The sequence below is a fragment of the Chelonia mydas genome, chromosome 3 (assembly GCF_015237465.2).
Source record: "Chelonia mydas isolate rCheMyd1 chromosome 3, rCheMyd1.pri.v2, whole genome shotgun sequence".
NCBI lineage: Eukaryota > Metazoa > Chordata > Testudines > Cheloniidae > Chelonia > Chelonia mydas.
In genome coordinates, this window is record NC_057851.1 from 171,472,329 (window position 1) to 171,494,447 (window position 22,119).

Below are 22,119 nucleotides of genomic sequence, written 5' to 3' on the forward strand. Positions count from 1 at the left end.
TACTAGCAACAGTGCATTGTTCTGCAAAGCACATTTAGGTAGCATATTTTGAAAAGCCACAGAAAACCAAATTCTATTCTGTTCCTCTGAGAGGACCCCTGTGATGGTTTATACATTCCATTTGGCATGTGCCTATGAATCCCCCCGACATGATGAGGCTTCAAGGACAATGCCTGACCTGCTGAGGAGACTAGTAGCCTCAGGGGTTCTCAGACTCTATTGTACCATGACCCTCTTTTGACCACAAAAATTACTATACAACCCCAGGAGCGGGGACCAAAACCTGAGCCTGCCCGAGCCCCCTCACCCCAGGCGTGGGAGGGGCAAAGCCAAAGCCCGAGTCCCACCACCCAAGCCGGTGTGGGGGGACAAAGCCAAAGCCCAAGCCCAAGGGCTTCAGAACCAGGCAGGGAGCATGTAACCTGAGCCCTGCCACCCGGGGTTGAAGCTCTTGGGCATCGGCCCTGGGCGGTAGGGCTAGGGTTTTGGCTTCGGCCCTGGGTGGTGGGGCTTGGGCTTGGGCTTTGGCCCTGGGCCCCAGCAAGCCTAAGACCAGCCCTGGTGACCCCATTAAACGGGGCTCGTGACTCACTTTGGGGTCCCGACCCACAGTTTGAGAACCGCAGCGCCATCTAGCACATTAGCAGATTCTTTGTTTTCCCAACTCTGAGACACGTTGCAGAATCCCAGGAATGTTACTGTGCTTCAGATATCCCAAAATAACTGCTGTAAACGCTCCTTGGGGAAAAGTGATCCTTCGAACAGACTCTTAAATCAGACTTTAGCATGGAAGCAGCTGAATTTGAGAAAGGGCTCCGTTTTGCTGATCCGCTAGCTAATCTCGTTCCCACAAGAGAACTGTGGGTTTTGGATACTCACATTAAAAAGGTTCATGTGTCATTTCATTTGTTGTCTAAGGCATTACATATTAGTTGCCAGATACAGTTTTTTCCCCGTTCCGGTCAACTGGTGACCTGGCAGCTTCAGCAGCTAAAACATCAGCACTAATCCCTTTCTATGCTGAAGAATTGCGGCGCTCTAAGTACCACTAAGATTGGTTAGAGAGTTAGTGTGTTGTTTCACGTTCTTTGCCTGTGCATTTCCCATGAGAGTTCCTGTATGGTTGTCATACTTCATGCCTGAGTCTGGAATAGACAGTAGCGCCATCATAAGTAGGGTGACCGGATGTCCCGATTTTATAGGGACAGGCCTGATATTTGGGGCTTTGTCTTCTAAAGGTGCCTGTTACCCCCTGTCCTGATTTTTCACAATTGCTGTCTGGTCACCCTAGTCATAAGCAAGGTGATAAGTGGCTCAGTAAAACAGAGGCTATAATTTAGAGACCTTCTGTAGATGTGTCCTTGAACAGCACAGGTCCATCATCAGGGTTTGTCTACAAGGCTTGCTCAAATGTCCAGAGGCCACAGACAGCAGGATAAAATATAATATGGAAAATTCGTCCCCAGTGTAACTCCATAAACATCCTTGGAGTTGCATTAAGGTTGGGTCTAGTAAATGCCTGTTATTTAGAAGTGTATCTTCCTTGTTGCCAAGGGAAAAGAAAAATCCTTGCAGCCTGCTTAAAAGTCCTTCCTATTTACCTAATGGTGTCACTGTGGCAGTTTCCCTGCTATGGTACATCACACAGCTGTTGTGATTGGTTGTTTATTGTATGCGTCCCTAAGGGGCTCATTACCATATTATCTAGCCTCTGTTTACATAGCTTTAGAAACCAAAATAAAGTCCTCAAAGAAGAACAGAATTCTCTAGCCCTCCTCATGCCCCACACATTTAAGCCATTTTTGAGGAAACAGAACTTGGTGGTATATTTTCTAGAGCCCTATAGTTTCTGGAGCCATTCAGCCATTATAGGAGAGGATCAGACTCGCATCTAGCCCTAATGGACTTGGGTTTGGCCTGTTCTCCTGCAGTAATTAATTCCAGAGCTGATGCCTCTCTCCTGAGAATGCTCATTCCTCGCCCCAGCAAGTTCTAACCCGTGTTCCATCAGCCTTCATATCCCTGTCAAAGGCAGTTGCTGGAGAGGAGTGCATCTTGGACTGTGATCTTTCTGATATCTTGTACCAAGCCTATTTAGGGCACTAAAGTACAATACTACTGTGTACAATGACTGTGTAAATAAACAGCACCTTCACTCAACAGGTCTGCTTCCTGCATCTATCTATTCAGACATGCCTCCTGAATTTAGTGACTAATATAAATATTAGTGTTACAAGCTTCCAACAAATCTAACAATATTAACATAGATGTTGTGGCCTCTGTCCACAGTCCGATATCATTCTGCAACATTATCAGTGCTGTCTGCATACTATATTTTGGTCTGAAACAGACCAGAGGGGATCTAGAATGCTGATGTAGGTAAGAAGCTGTTTCCTTGTAGATAACTTTACCCTTGAAGGATAGAATGGATGCAGTTGGGCTGTGGGTACTGTTAGAAGGAAGTTTGAGCAGGATTATTCCCGTCTTGAGACTACCCTCTTCAGGTTTCTGAGTCTGGTTTCTTTAGCACACATGACTTCTTGGCCTTTTGGCTAAAACCAAGTATACTCTCAGAACAATCTTTAATATGTGCTTTAGTGGGGAAAGGTTGTTAGCTGACAACCTAACAGGTCTTTTCTATCACTACAAACACCTGTATCTTCCTCTCCTCCTCTCTCAGTAAGATTCATCTCTTGTACTATCTTCTGCCATTAGCTTCTTTTTACAGACAAGTGAACAGACAGTGGGCTAAATTCTGTGCTGTTTAAATCTCATGCAATTTCACTGAAGACAGAGCAGAATAAGGTACAATGTAAATAAACTGCTTCCCTATAGTGCTGCGCTGGTGAACAGGAACTGGCAAAATTCTCTGAGTCCTCAGCAAGGCATCCAGTTATTCTTTATCTTCTCATTGAGTTTATTCTCTCTTTGACTTATATAGATGTAGTAGAAAATGTAGCAATATCTATAATTTAATAAAAGCTCATCATGCATAAAGGTGTATGAGACATTTCAGGTTAAAAAAAGATAAAGAAACACTCCCAATGGGTTCACAAGCATTGCAAAGCTGGAGCTGAAGATTGATGTGCTAGTTTGAGCATACTGGTACATTCCTGCAGATCCCACGGCAGTTCCTAGCAGCTGTTACTGCAATGACAGTGCCTTCTGGGGCTCTGGCTGTAGTTGTTCAGAGGATGTCATTAATAATATGTGTTATCCAGGAGATTGCCAGGGGTGGAAAAACCAAGCAAGTCAAGATTTTCTAAATAGCTCTGTTCTGCTCAGGAGACATTTGTTTACAGCTAGCTATAGGCAAGGGCATTTTCTACTGTAAGGAATGCTGCAATAGGATCATAGGGCCTGATGCAGCAAAGACATACAACTGCTATGAGTTGTCCCATTGTCTGTGGGTATGTCTACACTGCATTGTAACCCCAGCTGTATGGGACCCGGACTTGTGGACTCTGTGTTTCTGAGCTCACACTTGAGCATCCACAGTGCATTGTAAGCCTGGGTTTACAATTGTTGGACCTGGGTCCCCACAGCCATGCTAATGCGTCCACATTATGCAGACCTTCTGATTTGGGTCTGCAGCTTGAACTGCAAAATGACAGGGCGTGAACTCGACTCACAGCAGGACGCGGGCTCTGACTCATCCCCTAGGAGCCTCCTAAAACCTAGGTCCTGAATGCTTGCTGATCCAAGTCAGACTGATTTGTGTATGGACAGAAGCAGAGCTTAGGCTCAAACCTGAGTCAGATTCCAGGCTTAGTGTGCAGTGTAGACATACCCTTTGATAAGTATAACTCTGAAGCAGATATACTTTTCAGAGTGAACCATGCCTACATATAGGAGTTTCCTTGCACTCACTATGCCATCCCTACCTTTGAAGACTTACTGAGGGTATGTCTACACTGGCAGAGTTACATTGTTGGCAGTTACAGCACCGCTCAGAGAGCGCTGAAGGGAAACCACTGTTGTGTATTCACACTGTCAGCTGCCTGTGCAATAGCTTGTTCACACTTGCGGCACTTGTATCAGTATTCGGTGTGGTGCACTCTGGGCAGCTATCCCACAGAGCATTTCTTCCTCTTCTGCCGCTAAGACTTGTGGGAAGGCAGAGGGGGTCGCGGGGCATCCTGGGTCCTGTCCCAATGCTCCATGATGCATTGCTTCGCATTCTAGCAATCCCTGTGTTTCCGTAGGACATTGAAGAGGATGCAATGGGAAACTGACTAGCATCCTAGTCAGTTTCCTTCTGCAGATCTTTTAAGTACCACTTCTGAATGTAACAACCTTCTCTATGTTTCTGCTGCTGTCTATAAACAAAGCAAGAAGAGGGAGAGAGCAGATATGTTGAAAAGAAATGAAGTGCATAGGACTGCAAAGTCGAGAGTTAGGCTACAATGACCAAATATAGACATACAATGACCAAGAGATATAGAAAGAGGAAGAAAGAGCAGATATGAACAGAGAAGGATATTTCCCAAAATCCTTTGCTTCAAAGGATTTTGGGACACAGTAACCAGACAGGATTATGGGAACAGGAAGCGGATGTAAACCCCCTTTTAGTCTAGAGCAACAATTGACCTAGGAATAAACATTATAAATAAAATCAACATCGTGTTTGCCAAGCAGCACTCTGCTTGTATGTATATCCCTTTTCTCCCATGCTTTGCCTGTCGTACCTGTTTAGGGTGAGATCAATGGGACTGTACACCAGTGTGCCTGCGCAGAGTGAATTGCGAGATTGGGGTCCTAGATGTTGAGTTTTTGGGAGCAAGAACCTTCTTTTACTATATGTTTGTACACAGCATAATGAGGGCTTGATCCCTGATTAGGGCATCTGGGTAGCCTTCTGCAACATTAATTTGACAACTACTAAGATCTGGCCTTGGAGAAATGTTGCCTTTCCCAGGGGGAAAAAAGTGGAACAAACGGTGCATTTGGTGAGTCTCCTTGAAATATATGAATGAGACATCCTGTTAGGGTCACTTGCTTGCTGCTTCATTTCCATGTACATCTCAGTGAAAGCAGAAGTATCTGTAAAATATTGAGCATGCAGCAGACAGTTCTGCTTTGGCTGAAGCCTAAATGATGATAGTCCAGCAAGGCAGAAAAAACATTCCTCTTTTCATTTTCCCTCTGCTTTTTGAGCATCCCTGAGAAGAGAACAGAGCCTCTTGGTTTGTGCAATGCTGCCTTAGGGCCTGCTTTTATGTCAATAAATGTTTTATCATATTTAAGCTTCAAACACACTAGCAGCATGCCTGTTAACATTTGATGAACCGAAATAGATACTGCCGGGCGGGGGGGGGGGGGGGGGGGGGGCAGTGCATCCCCTTCCACTTGGCTTTCATGCTGTAAGTAGCAGACAGGGGGTTTCTTTTGATTCTCAGAGGAAGTTATGGGGAACTGGATCCCTTTCAATTATGAGCTGCTGCAGGAAGTATATTGGGGAGGATGTAGATAGCTGGGAAAATACATGAGGAAAGAGGCAGTTTCTCTTTTCTTTCTGTACCTTTCTCTGCTTTTCTCCCTCCTTTCACTTGTCTTCTGAATCTTGCAGTGCTTTCTATAGAACCTATTGCCATGGTATCTAAATGCTTCCCAGGTAACTTACATCTGCACGGAGAAGTCCCTAGTGGGCTGCATGTATCTTTGGCTTTTCTCTCAGGAACCTCTGCTTGGGAGCACTCTGTGACAGATTGGATCACAGAAACCCCCTTGGGACTGCCAACAGATGTGCTGAGACTACCTCTGAGCCTGTCTTCACTGGCAGCTTGGGACTTCAGAACCTTGCCCAGTTTGAGCCAGACATACTAGCCTGCTACAAACATGGACCCAGGTCTGAACAACGTCCCCCAAAAGCTGCAGGCTTAACTGAAAACAGCTTAAGAAGTGTTCCTGTCTCCAACACTCAGATGCCCAGCTCCCAATGGGGTCCAAACCCTAAATAAATCCGTTTTACCCTGTATAAAGCTTGTACAGGTAAACTCATAAATTGTTCGCGCTCTATAACACTGATAGAGAGATATGCACAGCTGTTTCTTCCCACCTGCCCCCCGCAATATTAATACATATTCTGGGTTAACAAATAAAAAGTGATTTTATTAAATATAAAAAGTAGGATTTAAGTGGTTCCAAGTAATAACAGACAGAACAAAATAAATTACCAAACAAAATAAAATAAAACACACAAGTCTATGCCTAATACAGTAAGAAAGTGATTATAGATGAAATCTCACCCTCAGAGATGTTCCAGTAAGCTTCTTTTACAGACTAGCCTCCTTCTAGTCTGGGTCCAGCAGTCACTCATACCCCTGTGGTTACTGTCCTTTGTTCCAGTTTCTTTCAGGTATCCTTTGGGGGTGGAGAGGCTATCTCTACAGCCAACTGGAGACAAAATGGAGAGGTCTCCCAGGGGCTTAAATAGACTTTCTCTTGTGGGTGGAGACCCCCTCCTTTCTCCTGTGTAGAACCCTTCTCCAAGATGGAGTTTTGGAGTCACATGGGCAAGTCACATGTCCATGCATGACTCAGTCCTTACAAGCCAGGTCACATTCCTAGGAAAGCTCAGATGTGGACTGGCGTCTCAACATTCAGCATTAGCTTAAGTGTTTCTTGAGTGGGCACTTAACTTGCAAATTCCTTTCTAAAGAAGCTGACCAAATGCCTTACTAAGGCTACTTAAAATCAAACAAGTACACAGCCAATATTCTTAACTTCGAATACAAAAATGATACATGCGTACAAATAGGATGAATATATCCAGTAGATTATAATCTTTGCAGAGATATGTTACATGGCATATCTAGCATAAAACAGATTCCAGTTATGTCATATTTAATTTCATAAGAATATTTCCATAAAGCATTATGGGGTGCAACATCACACACTCTTTTTAAAAATCTTCTTTTTCCCCCTCCCCACACTGAGTCTGATTGTGGTGAGAAAGCTTTTCAAAAGAGAAAAGACTTGTAGCAAGCTCTAAAGGGGGATCTGCCTCTGTACCAAACTAATCTCCCCAGGATACTCATTCCCCAGATGAACCCTATCAGCTCACAATGCTTTTATCTTGAGTCTCATGCTCCTCCTCCTGTCCTTTTTATGCTACGTTGTCCGAAGAGAGCACAGTTGTCTTGAAGGGGTTGTGGATGGAGATGCAGCCTGTAATGTAGTTGGCCCTCATGGGTTGATGGCTTTGAAGACCAGATAATCCTGAATGAGCAATGGAGACAGACTGGGAGCCAGGAGAGAGATAGGAGCACAAAGGTGATGGGCTTGCTGCATCCAGCACATTCTGAAGCCTTTGTGTTGCTTCCACCTTGAGCACTCCAATTGTGCTCCAACTCCACAGTGAGTTGCAGTAATCCAGTTTGGAGGTGACAAGGGCATGGGTCACTGTGGCCAGGTCTTTGATGGGAGGAAGATGATGAGTCTCCTAGCCAGCTGGAGGTGGGAGAAGGCATTTTCTAACACCTGAGCTACTTGCTTGTCTGGGTTTAATAGTAAATCAGACAGAACTCTCAAACTTCATGGCTTTGATAGAAGGGGCGGACAGTGTCCAAAGAGTATTGCCACTCGCAAACAGCATCACTTCAGACTTGCCTGGATTAAATTTGAGCCATTTGTTCTTCGTCTAGGTGCTGATGTCCTCTAGTCAGTGTGACATCCTTTGGTTGGCAGTGGTGGCATCTACTGAAAGTTGGAAAGAGATATATATGGCCAGGTGCCATGGGTGTATTGTTAGCAGCAGAGCATGGCATCTCACCACCTCTCCACACTGTTTCAAGTAGATACTGAAGGAGAAAGAGGGCAGGATAGATCACTGTGGAGCTAAATGTATGTGGGTCATCAGTACCTTGTGATTGACTAGTTGAAAGCTGCAGAGAGATTGAGTGGTCTGAGCAGTGATGTAGTGTCTGTTCATTGCCATGTTGAGCTGATTTTTTAGTTCTGCTCGGAGGGTGTCACAATGAAGTAGCATGGTCTGAAGCCCAGTTGCATAGTATCCAGGATGTTAGTAGATGCCAGGCATTGCTGAAGCTTGATTATCACTCCCTTCTTTTCTTTCCTTTTTTCTTTCCACATTCTGCAGTTTTGAACCCAGCCTCCACAAATGCAGCACTTTAGATTCAGTGATTGACAGGAAATGCTGCTTCAGAAGGGGAGGGGAGGTAGAGAGTGTGGGTAGTAGTTACTGCACAAGTAGCAACATTAAAAGATGAAACCTTCATACAGAATTTGGCTCCCACTGTTCCACAGTACCAAGGTGGCAAATGAAGTCATGTGGTGCTAGATTCACAAAAGGACTTAGGTACCTAAAGCCATTTTATGTGCCTAAATCCGAGAATCAGGCCTCGTGGGATTCACAAAACTCCTGCTCAGCTGTCACCAAACTCTGCAGGCTCCGAAAATCTCTCAGTGCCTTAATTTTTGCAGTTAAAATTTCCTAGGTGCCTATGTTTCTGCTTCTGAGCATGCACACTGAAGCACTGTGGATACCTAAACCCCAGAGCAATGCACCAGTTCAGGGAGATAGGCATTCCTCCTCCTAACTCGCCTGCGGGGCCCCATCTGGTAAGCGCGCTCCAATCTCGCCTACCGCACTGGGCCCTATATGCGAACTCACACAAAACAGCTGGAAGAGGAGGAGAACGACCTCCATCACCCCTTGTAACCCAGTGGTTAGGGCTCTCCCCTCTGATGTGGGAGATCCCTGATTCAAGTCCACCCTCTGCATGAGCAGGAGAAGGGCTTTGAACAGGGATCTGACACCTTTCAGGTGAGTGCCCTAGCCACTGGGCTATAAGATATTCTGATGGCGGGGATTGCTCCTTCAGTTTCTCCTGCTGAAGCTGCCCCATTGTGGATAAATAATTTTAAAAGTCACTGGAGAAGGGGACTGATTCTCCTACCTCCCAGATGAGTGCTATACCCACCAGGCTACAGAGTCACTCATGCTTGCATCTTGCTCCCTGTCTTTCATTTTATTTATCCACCCTGGAAGAACTTCAGCAGAAGAGACTGAGGGAGCCCCACATCAGAATGTCCTATAGCCCAGTGGTTGGGGCACCCTGAGAGGTAGCAGATCCCTGTTCAGATCCCTTCTCCTCCTCAGGTGAACCTGGGGTCTCCCACATCCCAAGTGAGTACCCTTACTACTGGGCTAAAAGTTAGGAGGAAGGTCCTCCTCCTCCTGCCCCACCCGAGGAGAGGGAGGTGCCTCCTGGAAGTGTGGGCTTAGGTGCCAAACTCTCTGAAAGAGATGTGGGGCTTAGGACAGAATGCCCTTGCCTTGGCATCTCTCATTGACTAGCTTAGGTAGGGAGCCTCCTAGTGTGCTGGCCTTTATGAATCCCATTCTAGGGCACCTATTTCTCCCCATTCATTGTGGAAGGAACCTCAGAGCCTAATTCAAGCTTTGTGAACCCTAGTGATTTTCTCTGCACCTAAATGTTGGCCTGGTGATGCCCAGCACTGCAATACCTAAGTTCCTTAGTGAATCTAGCTCGTCGTCGCATCTGGCAGATACCCACAGATTATTCCAGCAGGGCTCTTTATGTTTTATGGTTCATGGATTTTTTGTAAAAGCCTTCAAAGGATCTAGACCTACCATGTCACACAACCCTCACTGAATAAACAGAATGCAAGATTAAATAACTGACAGGTGGCAGACCATCGTGGGGTGAGGTGATACCATAACTACTCCCCACAGCTCAAAAATCCCAACTGCTTTGAAAGAGATAGATCAAGATCTATTCCTGGATGGAGGGCAATTATCAAAGAGAAACAGCAGCAGAAATCATCTAATTGCAAATCTTTTGTCCTGTGATTCCAAGGTTTCATCTTTGCCATTTTACGAAAAGGCTCTTTGTCATATCCTGATCTATGCATCAGATTCTGCTTACAGCTTGTTTTGATGGTTAAATAATTACACAAAGGTATGTTGCCCAGTAGCAATGCAGACTTTGTGTTACATGAGAATATAACCACAAGGTTTCAAATGTGTTTCAGAGGCATTGTGCAGGATGCTGCTGAATAAGCCCAACCCGCTTTCAATGGGCACTTTTCTGAAATAGCGCCAGATCCTGCTCGATGCTGAGCACTCTCATTGACCTCACTGAGAGCAAGGGCACACTCAGCGTGTCTGACTTCCAAAGAAAATTGATGTTTTGACTTGGGAATGGCATTTCACCCCGTTCTTCTTACTGTAATGGGTGAAATCCCTGCTCTCCTCTTTTGGGAGAGGAAATAAGGACATTGATTCTTGTGTAAAGACATCTGGACACATTATTATTATTAAAGGTGCCCTGCAAAGGATAAAAGTGGATGTGTCCCCATGCTTCTTTATGATGTATAAAGATGACCTGAAAGGTTTTTTTCCAAAACAACGGGTTTTTAGCTTGGTCTTCTATTGCTTATTTTTGCTTTGAGATCCCCAAGAAATTGATTGGGAGCTTTCTCAGCCCTTTCTGGAAGGGGAGGAGGATGTTGAGGCTATAACAAAGAGAGCTTTTCTCCCGGTTGTTTATAAGACATTTGAATTAAGCAGATGTTAGCAAAAAGAGTGTTTTAACTTTCTAACTAGAAATAACTTCCCGTCTCAGTCAGTTGGTTGTTATCTCTACTGTTATATGTTACTGGCTTTTCAGTTATCCATAACATCTCCCAGAAGGAGAAAGGAAGAGAGAATCTGAATTTCTAATACAAAAAACTTCAAACAAAATCCCTTTTAGGAGCCTTCTCCATGCATCATAAAGAAGTAAAAAAAGGCACAAAAGGGAATTTCAAAACAGCATAAATGACTTAAGAAGCACAAATCCTGCTGATTCTCAACGGGACTTGTGCTCCAGTCCTAATGGCTACATGGAGATGGAAACTGAAATAACTGCTTTGAAATAGGGCACTCCTATTTCAAAATACATGGACAGCACTGAAATAACTAAAGGCATGGATGACAACTGATACAGTTATTTGGATTCCATTTTCCATGTAGTTGAGCCCTAGGTCACTTAGGCCCAGCTCCTCAAAGGTATTTAGGCACCTAACATTCTAAATACCTTTGAGAATCTGGACCCTGGGCAATTTTGAAAATTCCACCCACAAGCCCAGTGTTTCTTTTTCTTTACAGATCACCTTCTATGAATCTGGTTACAGGCGTAAGTCCCCTTAAATCATAATGCCAAACTCAGCATCTGCACTGACTGTATCTGCGTGCACTGATAAGTTACACCAGCATCACTTGGCTACCACTTCTCTCTACAAGGAAGTTTAAAATAAAAAAAGACGACAGTGTTCCTATAAATCTTGCAGTGGTGGATAGAGAGAAAGGACATCATTTCAATGCTATCTGTCTAGATTCACAAGCATTAACATTTAGCTTCAACCAAAAAAAAATAGAGGAGGAAAAATTAAATGAATTTGTCTTAGCTATCTTCAGACCACATTAGGTAGATCAATACCTAAGCTTTAATAGTTAGAGCAAAACAATTAGCATAGGAAAGCAGCCTCTTTATTTAACATAGTTCGCAGGTCAGTGGGTTTTTTGGGGTTTTTTTTTTTACTTAACATTACAATATATATATTAATTTAAAAACCAGCCTGTGGGGCCTGACCCTGCACTGTTGAAGCTTATGGGAGTTTTGCTCTTAATGTATATGGGAGTGGGATTAGGGCCTTAAAAGCCCATTGAAATCAATGGACAATATTTCAGTGTCTCTAGTGCTAAAATATACTAACCATCTGTATAACCTAAATAAATGGGGAAGGAGGTAGCTCCTAAGAGCCCTCTTGATAGCCAAAAGAATCCTGCTGTTGAACTAGAAAAGAAAAGCTGTGCCAGGCATTGATTTCTGCATTGATATGGGGGGGAGGGGGAAAAGCACGGGGGATAAAGGACAACAATAATACAGCCCCTCCTTTTGCTTGTAGTAGGAAGATGAAACCCTTAATCAGTTGTCTTCTCTTATTTATACTAATTGTTAATCTTCCTTAGATCTCTGATTTTATGAAATTATGCACACACATCAAGCAGATGTGTTTCTATGGAAACTAAGGAACGGAACTTTCATTAGAAAATCTAAAAAACCTTTCAGCTAAAAATGTAAATTGCCCATCAGTGGGTGGCTCTATGAATATATTATTTTCTTTGCATTGTAGGCAGATTCCAGATGGACTCTACATAGCAACAACATGCATGCATTGTTTACAGCTAGCCAGACTCCAGGGAGAAATATGGAATTCACTAGTGAGGAGCAGCTCCCAAGAACAAATACCTCAGAGAAACCAAGTGTTCAGTGGTGTGTGTTACTTCACAGGATTCTGGGATTCTGTGGTCTGTAGTTCACAAAAACTGTTTGAGGCTTGCATGGAGACTCAAAGTAGCTCTTCCGTTCAGCCTCACTACACAGAACTAGTATTCAATTTGTTCTTTGAATAGTAAACATTAAAGTACTTTTATTTTTTTAAAGTTAGGATTGCAGAAGACTAGAACAAATAGCATTAACAATCACTTATAATGAGTTCTCCATACTGTCATGTTTCAGCAAGTCAGCCTCCAGTCGAGGCTCAGAAATGTTGATGGTAGCAACATTCCCCAAAACCATTTCACAGTTTCTCACTGATCCAACAAGACCTGTTGAAGTCAATGGGAGTCTTTCCACTGACTTCAAAGCTCATTGGATCAGCCCTCTGTAAACCCTGTAGATTGTTCTGATGAACTAAATGGGTAACTTTTTAAATGATTATTTTACTTACAATCAGCCAAATCTTTATTTGTAACATTACATTTCTGACTAAAGGCTACACGTGTTCTGGGATTCACCCTGTGCTAGTACAGTATACTGCAATGCCCAGCATTGGTAGACAGCCTCCTTCGGATGTAATGTCCCAAAATATTTGCAGGGAGAAGTAAACTAGAAGGAGTGCCTCAGACTCAAGTATACCAGTTGTCATGCAGGCAGAACAGAAAATGGTGTGCAAGGATATGACAAAGAGCTTTGGATACCTGGAGTCAATCCAACAGATGATCCTTAACTACAAAAGGCATCATTCACTTGAGACTGACATGAGGAAACGGTGCTGCACAGTTTGTTGTTATTTTTATTAGGTGAGGTTTGTTTTAATGTTCATGGAGACTGATGGTCCTAAAGATTGACCTCCCAGTTCACACAACAGGCCCAAAACAGGTAGTCAGCAGCACAGGGTTTCCCATCAGTGTGCCTCATGCTAGCTCTGAAGTAACCATCTCTAGAAGATAGCTCAGTCTGTAAGGCCCATTACTTCTTCAGCATTTCTGCTGAGACTACCAACATGGATGTCCGTTAGTGCCAATTTGAAGGTGGTTCTTTAAATCCTTGACCACAAGGATCCTGAGATCAATTTTAATAGTCATGGGATTCCTGAGCAGTACGTGTGCTCCCTAGGAAAAAGGATGGTTTTCTGGTTAAGGCATGGGATTTTGATCTGGGATGTCTATATTCTATTCCTAGCTCTGCAATAGACTTGCTGTGTGACCTTGGACAGGTCACTTGCCTGCTCTGTATCTCAATTTCCACATCTGTGAAATTGGTCTGATGGGAGATTTAGATGCACAAGTTACATAGAGTCTGGTCATAGACGCTTGATTCTGTTTCCAATCAGCTACCCACAATGGACCAAAAACTGCCTTGAGTAGACATATACAACTGCCATTGAAGGGAAAAGATATAAGCACAGATGTAGAGCAGAATTTGGCCCATTGACTTTTAATTACTTTCAGGCGCTGTTTTGTAAACACAGAGGGAGAAAGCGCTAGAGAGAGTAAGTGCTTTTGGGCTTTGAAAGTTCAGGTTTTGTATGAAATAGTTATGAATGGATTTTCAGATCAAAATAATGTGTGCTCTTCTTTTGACCAAGGAAACCTTTGTTGAGGATTCCTTTGTTTGCTTAAAAGCATGTGGCATCTTTGCTCCTTTCTCTTGCATGGTAATATTTTTCTGTAGTTATTGGTAACGGGTTACCGCTGCTATACAGGACTTAGTCATGGTGACGGATTGTGCACCTGCTGGCTACCTGTATAAAGTAAACACAAGAAGACAAAGAAAAATATTTGCTATTTGCAGAAGAATCCCCCGTCGTTCATCAAAGAAATGTTTTAGGCTGTGACCACAAGGATTTCAAAATATTGCACATCTTTTTATCTTAGCTAGAGACAGCTAAGCCAATCAAAGGTTACTAAAGCTTCTAGTTAAATTTATGACTGCAGCTACACAAAACAATCATAGGAAACAACAGAAGTCAAATAATCATCGAACATACTGACACATCACTCTTTCTATATATCTTTATAAGTGTATTTGAAATGAAGTACTTTCTTGCAAGATGATTTCCAAAGTGAGGCACATGGTGTTCACAGTGGGCGAAATACCGCAACACATTTCCTGTGATTATTCACTCCATTGTAACACTGAATTCTATCACTTGGGTTGACGCCTCTTACCTGTTCAGATATGAATACCCTTACAAACTGATTGAATTAATGACAAAGACAGCACATTTTTAACAAATGATAGAGAACATAGAAATGTGAATTCAAATGCTCTGCAAACCTGATCTTGAGAGTGAGGCTCTTCCAAATTTTTGATTGTCACAGCTCGGACTGGGCCCTTTGAGAGGGTACTGGTCCAGCCCACTTGGCCCTCGTTAACAAGCCTCACCATGTGACCTATTAAAAGGCACCTGGTCTCTAGAAAGAGCCAGAGGGAATAGGAAACAAGAGGCAGAAGCTCTGGCAGAGACTTCAGAAGAGCTGCAGTGAGCAGGATGCCCTGCAAGATACCCTTGAGCAGGAGAAGAGTTTGGGCCTGAGCATATCTCCACCTAGGAAGGGTTGGGAGTGCCAGGCAGGACAAACGTCTGGGAAGAGCTGCCAGGTTCAGACTCCAGGGGAGAAGTAAAGAATCCTCCAGCTACACAAGACTGGGAGTGTCCTACTAAAAGCAGGGAATACAGTTGAACTATGTCAACTTTATTTGGGACTTTCAGTTTTGCTCTGAACTTTGATGTTAAGAAACCCAGACCTTAAGGAGTAGGGTGATCAGTGTCTGATTTTTGACTGGAACACCCAGTCGAAAAGGGACCCTGGCAGCTCCAGTCAGCACCAGCAACTGGGCCATTAAAAGTCTGGTCGGTGGTGCTGTGGCGCTAAGGCAGGCTAGTCCCTACCTGTCCTGGCTGGCTCCTAGGTGGGGGGGCCATGGGGCTCCGTGCTCTGCCCCCACCCTGAGCACCGGCTGCGCACTCCCATTGGCTGGTTCCCAGCCAATGGGAGCTGCAGGGGGGAGGAGCGGTGCCTGGGGGGGGCTGCATGGAGCCTCCTGGCCCCCCCGCCTAGGACCCGGACCTGCTGGCTGCTTCCGGGGTGCATACAGCGCGGTGCCAGGACAAGCAGGCAGCCTGCCTCCCCCGCCCCCCCCCCCCACTCTGACTGGGAGTCACCTGAGGTAAGCCCACACCCCAACCCTGAGCCCCAATCCACAGCCTTGAGCCCCCCCAAACCTGGAGTCCCCTCCTGAACCCCAAACCTCTCATCCCTGGCCCTACCCCAGAACCTGCACCCCCAGCCCAGAGCCCTCACCAGGCACCCCAGCCCAGAGCCCCCTCCCACACCCTGAACCCCTCATCCCCAGCCCCACCCCAGAGTCCTCACCCCCTCCTGTTCCCCAACCCCCTGCCTCAACCTACAGCCCCCTCCCACACTCCAAATCCCTCGAACCACCCCGAGCCTTGAGCCCCCTCCTACACCCCAACCCTTCATCCCCAGACCCACCCCAGAGCCTGCACCCCCAGCCAGAGCTCGCACCCCTCCATGCCCCAACTCCCTGCCCCATCCTGGAGCCCCATCCCACACTCTGAACCCCTAATTTCTGGCCCCACCCCGGAGCCCGCACCCCCCAGTTAGAGCCCTTACCCCCTCCCGCACTCCAACCCCCTGCCCAGCCCAGTGAAAGTGACTGAGGGTGTGGGAGAGCAAACCACCAAGGGAGGGGAAATGTAGTGAGTGGGGGCAGGGCCTCGGGGTAGGGGTGGGGCCTCAGGGAAGGGGCAGGGCTAGGGTGTTCAGTTTTATGTGACTAGAAAGTTGGTAACCATACTAAGGAGGGGTGTTTGAACAGAGAGAAAGAAGCATGTGTGTGGAATTTCTGAGGAGCCCTGAAGAAGGGAAACTAAGGCAAGGTGCTGCAAAACATCCCCAGGTCATGAAGGTGTGCTTGGGAGGCAGCTGCATGTCTGCATTACTAAACATACAAGTGTTAATTTAGGCCTGTGCTCTCTGGGTAATTGGTCTCCCAGATATTTTCCTGCAGGATCAAAGGCTTTACAACCTTTGTTAAATCCATCCACAACCAAATCAGTGTATAACTTAGTAATGAGCAACTCCTCTTCTTCAAGAATCATTTTGTGCTGAAGATCCTCTCTCCTCTCACAGGCTGAGGAATATCACAGCTGATTTATGCTCCTGTCTGTTTAGAGCGTGAGCGCCTTGGGCACACCATGTATTGTCCCATTGTGGAGCACGCTATGTTAGTACTGCTATGCACTAATACAAGCTTGCTGTTTATTTGCAGGGCCCCATACTGAGCAGGCTCGGGCGGAGAAGCCTGGCTCAGAAGGTTCTGAGAGATGCAGTCCAGATACAGAGCACCAATCACCAAGCCTGGAACAGCCTAGGAGAAGTATTGCAAGCTCAAGGAAAAAACGAAGCTGCTGTGGAATGCTTCCTAACAGCTCTGGACCTTGAATCCAGTAGTCCTGTTGTCCCCTTCACTGTCATACCGAGAGAACTATAAAGCTCTTCCTTTCAGCTCAGCACAGCCCTCCGCTGGGTGGATGTCAAGAAATATACACAGAAGAAACTCTGGGTTAGACAGAAAAATACAACTGTAACTTGATGATTGGTGAAATAATTCCAGAATGGGACTCTGATCTATGTGTTTAACTGAGGAAAAACCCAACCTTAGAACCAGTGACAGGGCATAGAGAGGACAATTTCTTCTGGCTTCCTAGATGTCTGCTCTGACTCCTGTTGAAGTCAGTGGAAAGACTCCTGTTGATTTCAGCAGGAGATGGCTCGGGCCCTAGATGCCTAAACTGACTGTAGTGTAGATGCTGCTAGAGTGGAGCTGTAAGAAGCACTTGTGTTGAAAACAAATTTTGTGCACCTTTCAACTTTTCTTGACAAAGACTTCATTTAAAAACAACCATGAGGTAAATTCAAACCTAGGGTAAGCATGTGCAACTCTGTTAAAGTAAGTGAAGTTGCCCAACTTACACCAGAGCCAAATTTGGCCAGATATATATGTGCACACAGACACATTAGTAGGTGAGGAATGATGGCGAAATAATAGATGTCTCTCTTAAATACACTTTTTACAAAAATCTTTTGAAAGACCTGTTAATTCTTGTCTTCACCCTGCAGTGCCATACTGCACACACAGTCAATACTTACAGTAGCTTTTGACTGGACTGATCTAATTTAAAAGACACTTTTCAATGGGCTGCTGTGGTGGCGTGAACCACGGAAGTGGAAAAGCCAAAGACCTGATCGGTTCAAATTTTGACTAGTATTAAAAATATTATTTTCTTTCAAATTAAGTATTTATTGCAAGGCACTTCATCAGGCCAGCTAGTGTAAACTGTCTGAGCATCATTCTTAGTAATTACATACTCCAGCAGCTTTTATAGGAAGCGTATTGTTGATTTCAGGCAATGTATTATATTTGTAGCCTGTGCTTTACTTTTACTATTGTTCTTGACAGAGCTTTTTCCTACTCATCTATAAAACATAGTGACTGCATAGATGATAAACATGTTTAATTGTTGGAAGCAGTATGTGTATATATACACATTACCTTTATTTTCACTGCAGTTTTTGATCAGCCATGGCTTCAAAAGAAATTGTCATCAGTAATACTGGGCCAGATCCTTCAGTATATTAGGACCACTTTGTGCCTCATCACCACTGTAATCTGGCCCTGACGCTGTCTTGCCTGGCCAGAGAGTATCAGAGTGATCTTCTGGTGGTATAGAGCCATCCTCCCTTCCGCTGGTACAATAGGGAAAGTGTGTGTGGCTGACATACCCCTATGCTAAACTGACCTTTGGCTGTGTTTTCAGCCCTGTATGGCCATTGCAGCAAGTTAGTGCAGCCCTGAGTCTGCTCTAACATGACACAATGAAACACAAACACACATCCTGTCGTGTATCATGTGCGCTTTGGCTGTTCATAGTTGATAATCTGGTCCATTATTTCCAAGTATTTTTAAATGGTTTTGCACTGAAGTATTCTTTATACTATAGCTCCACCATTTATTTGACTAGTTTACTCCAGAAATAATATCTTCATGCTATATAAATATAGAGAGTTTATTTGTAAAGACCCTCAAGGTTCTTCAGTTGACTTGCTGTCTGAATTTGTTTGCAATGATTCAGAAATTTAAAGACTACTTGAATTGTTAATTCTGGTATCTCCCTTTTACAGTAAATACAGGACACGCTGCTGATGTGGAACAGGACTGGGGTTCTCTCCCCCCCTTGCCCCCTGTGCTCTTTTTCCTTCTAGGGTACTCTTCAAGGCTTCAGTGCCAAGGAGGAGTTAGATTTCAATGATTTTTCTTTATCAGCATTTTACTGAGCTCTTAAACTGATTTTTATCATGTTGGTGTGACAATCCAGATTATTGTCCATTCACCTAAACACATGCAGTGAAACCGGTATGTCCATGGAAAAGGTCTTCAGCTTGAGAAGTCATTGTGTGATCGCAAAGAGGTATGAGTGACTTAGATGAGACTTGTCAGGCCGGAGACTGGCTTCCAGGGATATGCTACGTTTCCCAGCAACTTTGCATGTTTGCAGTGACACCATCAGCGGAGGAAGTGGAGTGTGAAGGCTTTAAAACAGTAGAATGCAATGAGTTGCAGGAGCAGATGGAGTTGAACCTGTCTTCCTACAGGAGGCTATAAATAAAGCCAACCTGCTCAACAGGTTGGCTGGGGGTAAAGGTTGTTGTTCCATCAGTAAGGTGTTATCTAGGTACTTTGAACCCAATTCTGCCCTCATATACCCAGGTCCAGATCCTCAGCTACAGTAAATAAACACAGGTTGTCATTCATTGACTTCCACAGGGCTATGCTGATTTACACCAGCTGAGGATTTGGCCCAATTCCCACTCACCTCAGTGGGAGCAAGCCCTTTGTATGGGCCAGAAAAAGGAATCGGTGCGTTCCATCATCCACGTTTTCTTGCTGTACTTCAGTCTATGAAGCACTGCGGCAGCAATTCAGATACAAAGGGAAATCATTTCAAGCAGCTACTAATGACTCTCTGACTCCTGTAATTCCACCGCGACTGCTGTAAGAAGTGGCATATGACTCTCATCCTGTTAGTGAGCTGGTGAGAGGATGGGGGGGGGCCTTCCCTAATATAAAATGAGGAGCACAGATTTCCATATTTTTACCCATCCCCACCTGCACCATTGTCTGCATTACTTGCTTGTATCATAGTTATTAAAAAAAATGATTGCCTTCAGTGAGCTAGAGCTTCATGTTTGGGAATATTAGCGTTCTCACAGAGTTCAGGCTGCTTGAGGTAGGTGAAACTGTATGAAAGGCCGTGTACATGTCAGCGAGTCCAGTAAGCCCAATCTACTACTAGGAAGTATGCTGTATATGTTAATGCAAGTCAACTGCCAGCAACAATTGTACCAAAAGGTCTCTGCTCCACTTGCTGTGTAGTAAGGGCCTGGCTACACAAGACACTTCAAAGCACTCCCGCGGCAGCACTTTGAAGTGCGAGTGTGGTCCTGCGCGAGCGCTGGGAGAGAGAGAGCTGTCCCAGCGCTCCTGGTAAGCCACCTCCACGAGGGGATTAGCTCCAAGCGCTGGGAGCTCGGCTCAGAGCCGGTTTCCACTAGCGCTTTGAAGCGCTCTGACTTCCTACGCTCAGGGGGATGATTTTTTCACCACCCCCCCCCCCGAGCCAGCAAGTTAGAGCACTATAAAATGTAAGTGTAGCCAAGCCCTGAGATATTCCCATTAATGTCAATGGGAATTACATGCATAAAATCCCCCTGCAGTAGTAGTTCTAGTTCATGAATATTGCCTAATTCATGAACTAAACCTGTGTATGTAATGAATTTAGGCCCAAACCTGAGACTTGCTAAGCACTTTAGGAAAGATACTAAGCACCCATAACTCCCACTGATTTCAGTGGGCGTCGTACCCCTCAGGATCTGCTGGGCACTTTAGGACCTGAGAACTTTCTGCCCTTTGTGTAGAGAGGGTAATTATTATTATAGGGCTGTGGGCAACCATCTACTTAATCTTCTGTTTATAGTGCTGTCATTAGTGCTGCTTAAAAATCTTTCCTGGCTAACATGCCACCTCTGGTCTTTGTATTTTTAAGTACATACTTCATTGATCTTTCCATATATAGAAAATATAAATTAACTCCTACCTGCTTGCAAGCCTAACCTTGTTGCTCATTTTACTCATTTGAGTAGTCCTGTTGAAGCCAATGAGACTACTCACCTGAGCAAGTTGAGCAACACTTGTACCTATATGAAAGTCAGTGGGAATATCAGGGTGCAGAGGACGAGTAATTTTGGCCCATAGAACTTGAAATTTTAGCCCCTAGCTTATCTGAACAGTTGCAATCTGTATTGCTAATGTGAGTTAGTATGAAATCTTGACTCCACTGAAGTCAATGGGAGCTCTGTTATTGACTTCAGTGGGGAGCATTTTTTTCACCCACCACTGTCTTTTGAAAAATCTCCTCTACGGTAGACTGGGGTTTTTAGAAGTATGGATTCCGTAGGAATTAATCTATATCCAAGCTCCAGTCCTACCACTTCAACTTTATTTTACCTTGAGTAACCTGGGTGTGTCCAACACGAAGGAAAATGTTTAGATCCTTTTTTCTATGTGTGTGTTGAGCAGTAAAATAAAAGTATTTATATTTCCCTTAGCTGGCAGTTAGATTCTTGTAAAAAAAAAAAAAGGTGGGGGGGGAGGGGGAGCTTTATTTCATTACACCAGAATTCCTTCTCTGAGCTCTTCTACGCAGAAAGAGACCAGGAGCCTCATCCAGAGCTGATGTAAATTTTCATAGCTCCACTGAGGCACTATGTACAAATGAGGACACCAGGCGGCAGATCCTCAGCTGATGTCAACTGTCGGAGACTACAGAGAGCTCCAGCAGCAGGGCATCCGTACCCTGCATGGTACAAGAATCCCATTCTGTTTCTGTTGGTAACAGCAACTCAGAACACTGATTATTGCAATATTTCAGAAGCACTATTTGTCTTTTCTTGATAATAACTAATAAATCCAAATAGAGAACAGTTCTATGGGGTTTTTACTTGAAAATCCTCTAACTGGGTAGTAGAATGGGAACAGCAGTGACTGCTGTGGTTCAGGTGGTTTCCTTTATAAAGCCCTATTTTCGGACAGTCCTGGTCATTTTTTTTTTTTTAGTGATGGGAGCTGCCTAGAAATCGAGATTTTCTTTCTCACGTACCTGCTGCTTTCTCCACCAAAATGCTCCCCTAGTGAAGAGGCATGTGCTACATTGTATCTAAAGTTATTGGAAAGACCCTCTGGTATATTGTGTTATTTGCAAATTGGTATGTGATGATGCAATTCAAGACTGGCTTGTAATTTGCACACAAAAGGAGGCAATGTTAAGGTTGTACATTCACCCTTAACTTTGTCACTTCCTAACTTTTGAGTGCGTCACTGTAAACGTGAAAATTCTGTTAATGTCGGGTTCTTGGAATATTTTTTCACTTAATGTGAAAATGATTGTTAAATTACAAGATGCGTTCACCAGATGAATAAATAGATCCTGTGGAAAAAGAACTCCTTGTACACAGTCATTTCCTGCTGCTTTAAATGTTTTTAACATATTCAAGCCACAAATATTTCAAGAACTATAAACCCAATAGTCTTATATTAACTGGCACCTCATGTGCCGAATGAGTTACCAGTTTCAAAACGCATTTTAGCGTGTACATAGCTTTCCCCATGAACTGCTGTCGTATGTCTACGAGTAGAACAGGGACAAACGCTTCCCTAA

The 22,119-nt window shown here is 44.3% G+C and overlaps 1 protein-coding gene across 7 annotated transcripts in view; it reads left to right on the plus strand.

Annotated features, from left to right (window-relative positions):
• Positions 1 to 21,902, plus strand: part of TTC7A (tetratricopeptide repeat domain 7A) — a 260,649-nt gene extending 238,747 nt beyond the window's left edge. For 6 of the 7 annotated variants that reach the window (XM_037895864.2, XM_043543797.1, XM_037895866.1 and 3 more), the window contains one exon: positions 16,614 to 21,902. In XM_037895864.2, the coding sequence (XP_037751792.1) occupies positions 16,614 to 16,835 (222 nt within the window). In that variant the 3' untranslated portion in view covers positions 16,836 to 21,902. Of the gene's footprint in view, positions 1 to 5,677; positions 5,818 to 16,613 lie in introns of those variants that run through there. The other variant, XM_043543798.1, reaches the window with a different exon arrangement.
• Positions 21,903 to 22,119: the final 217 nt, after the last annotated feature.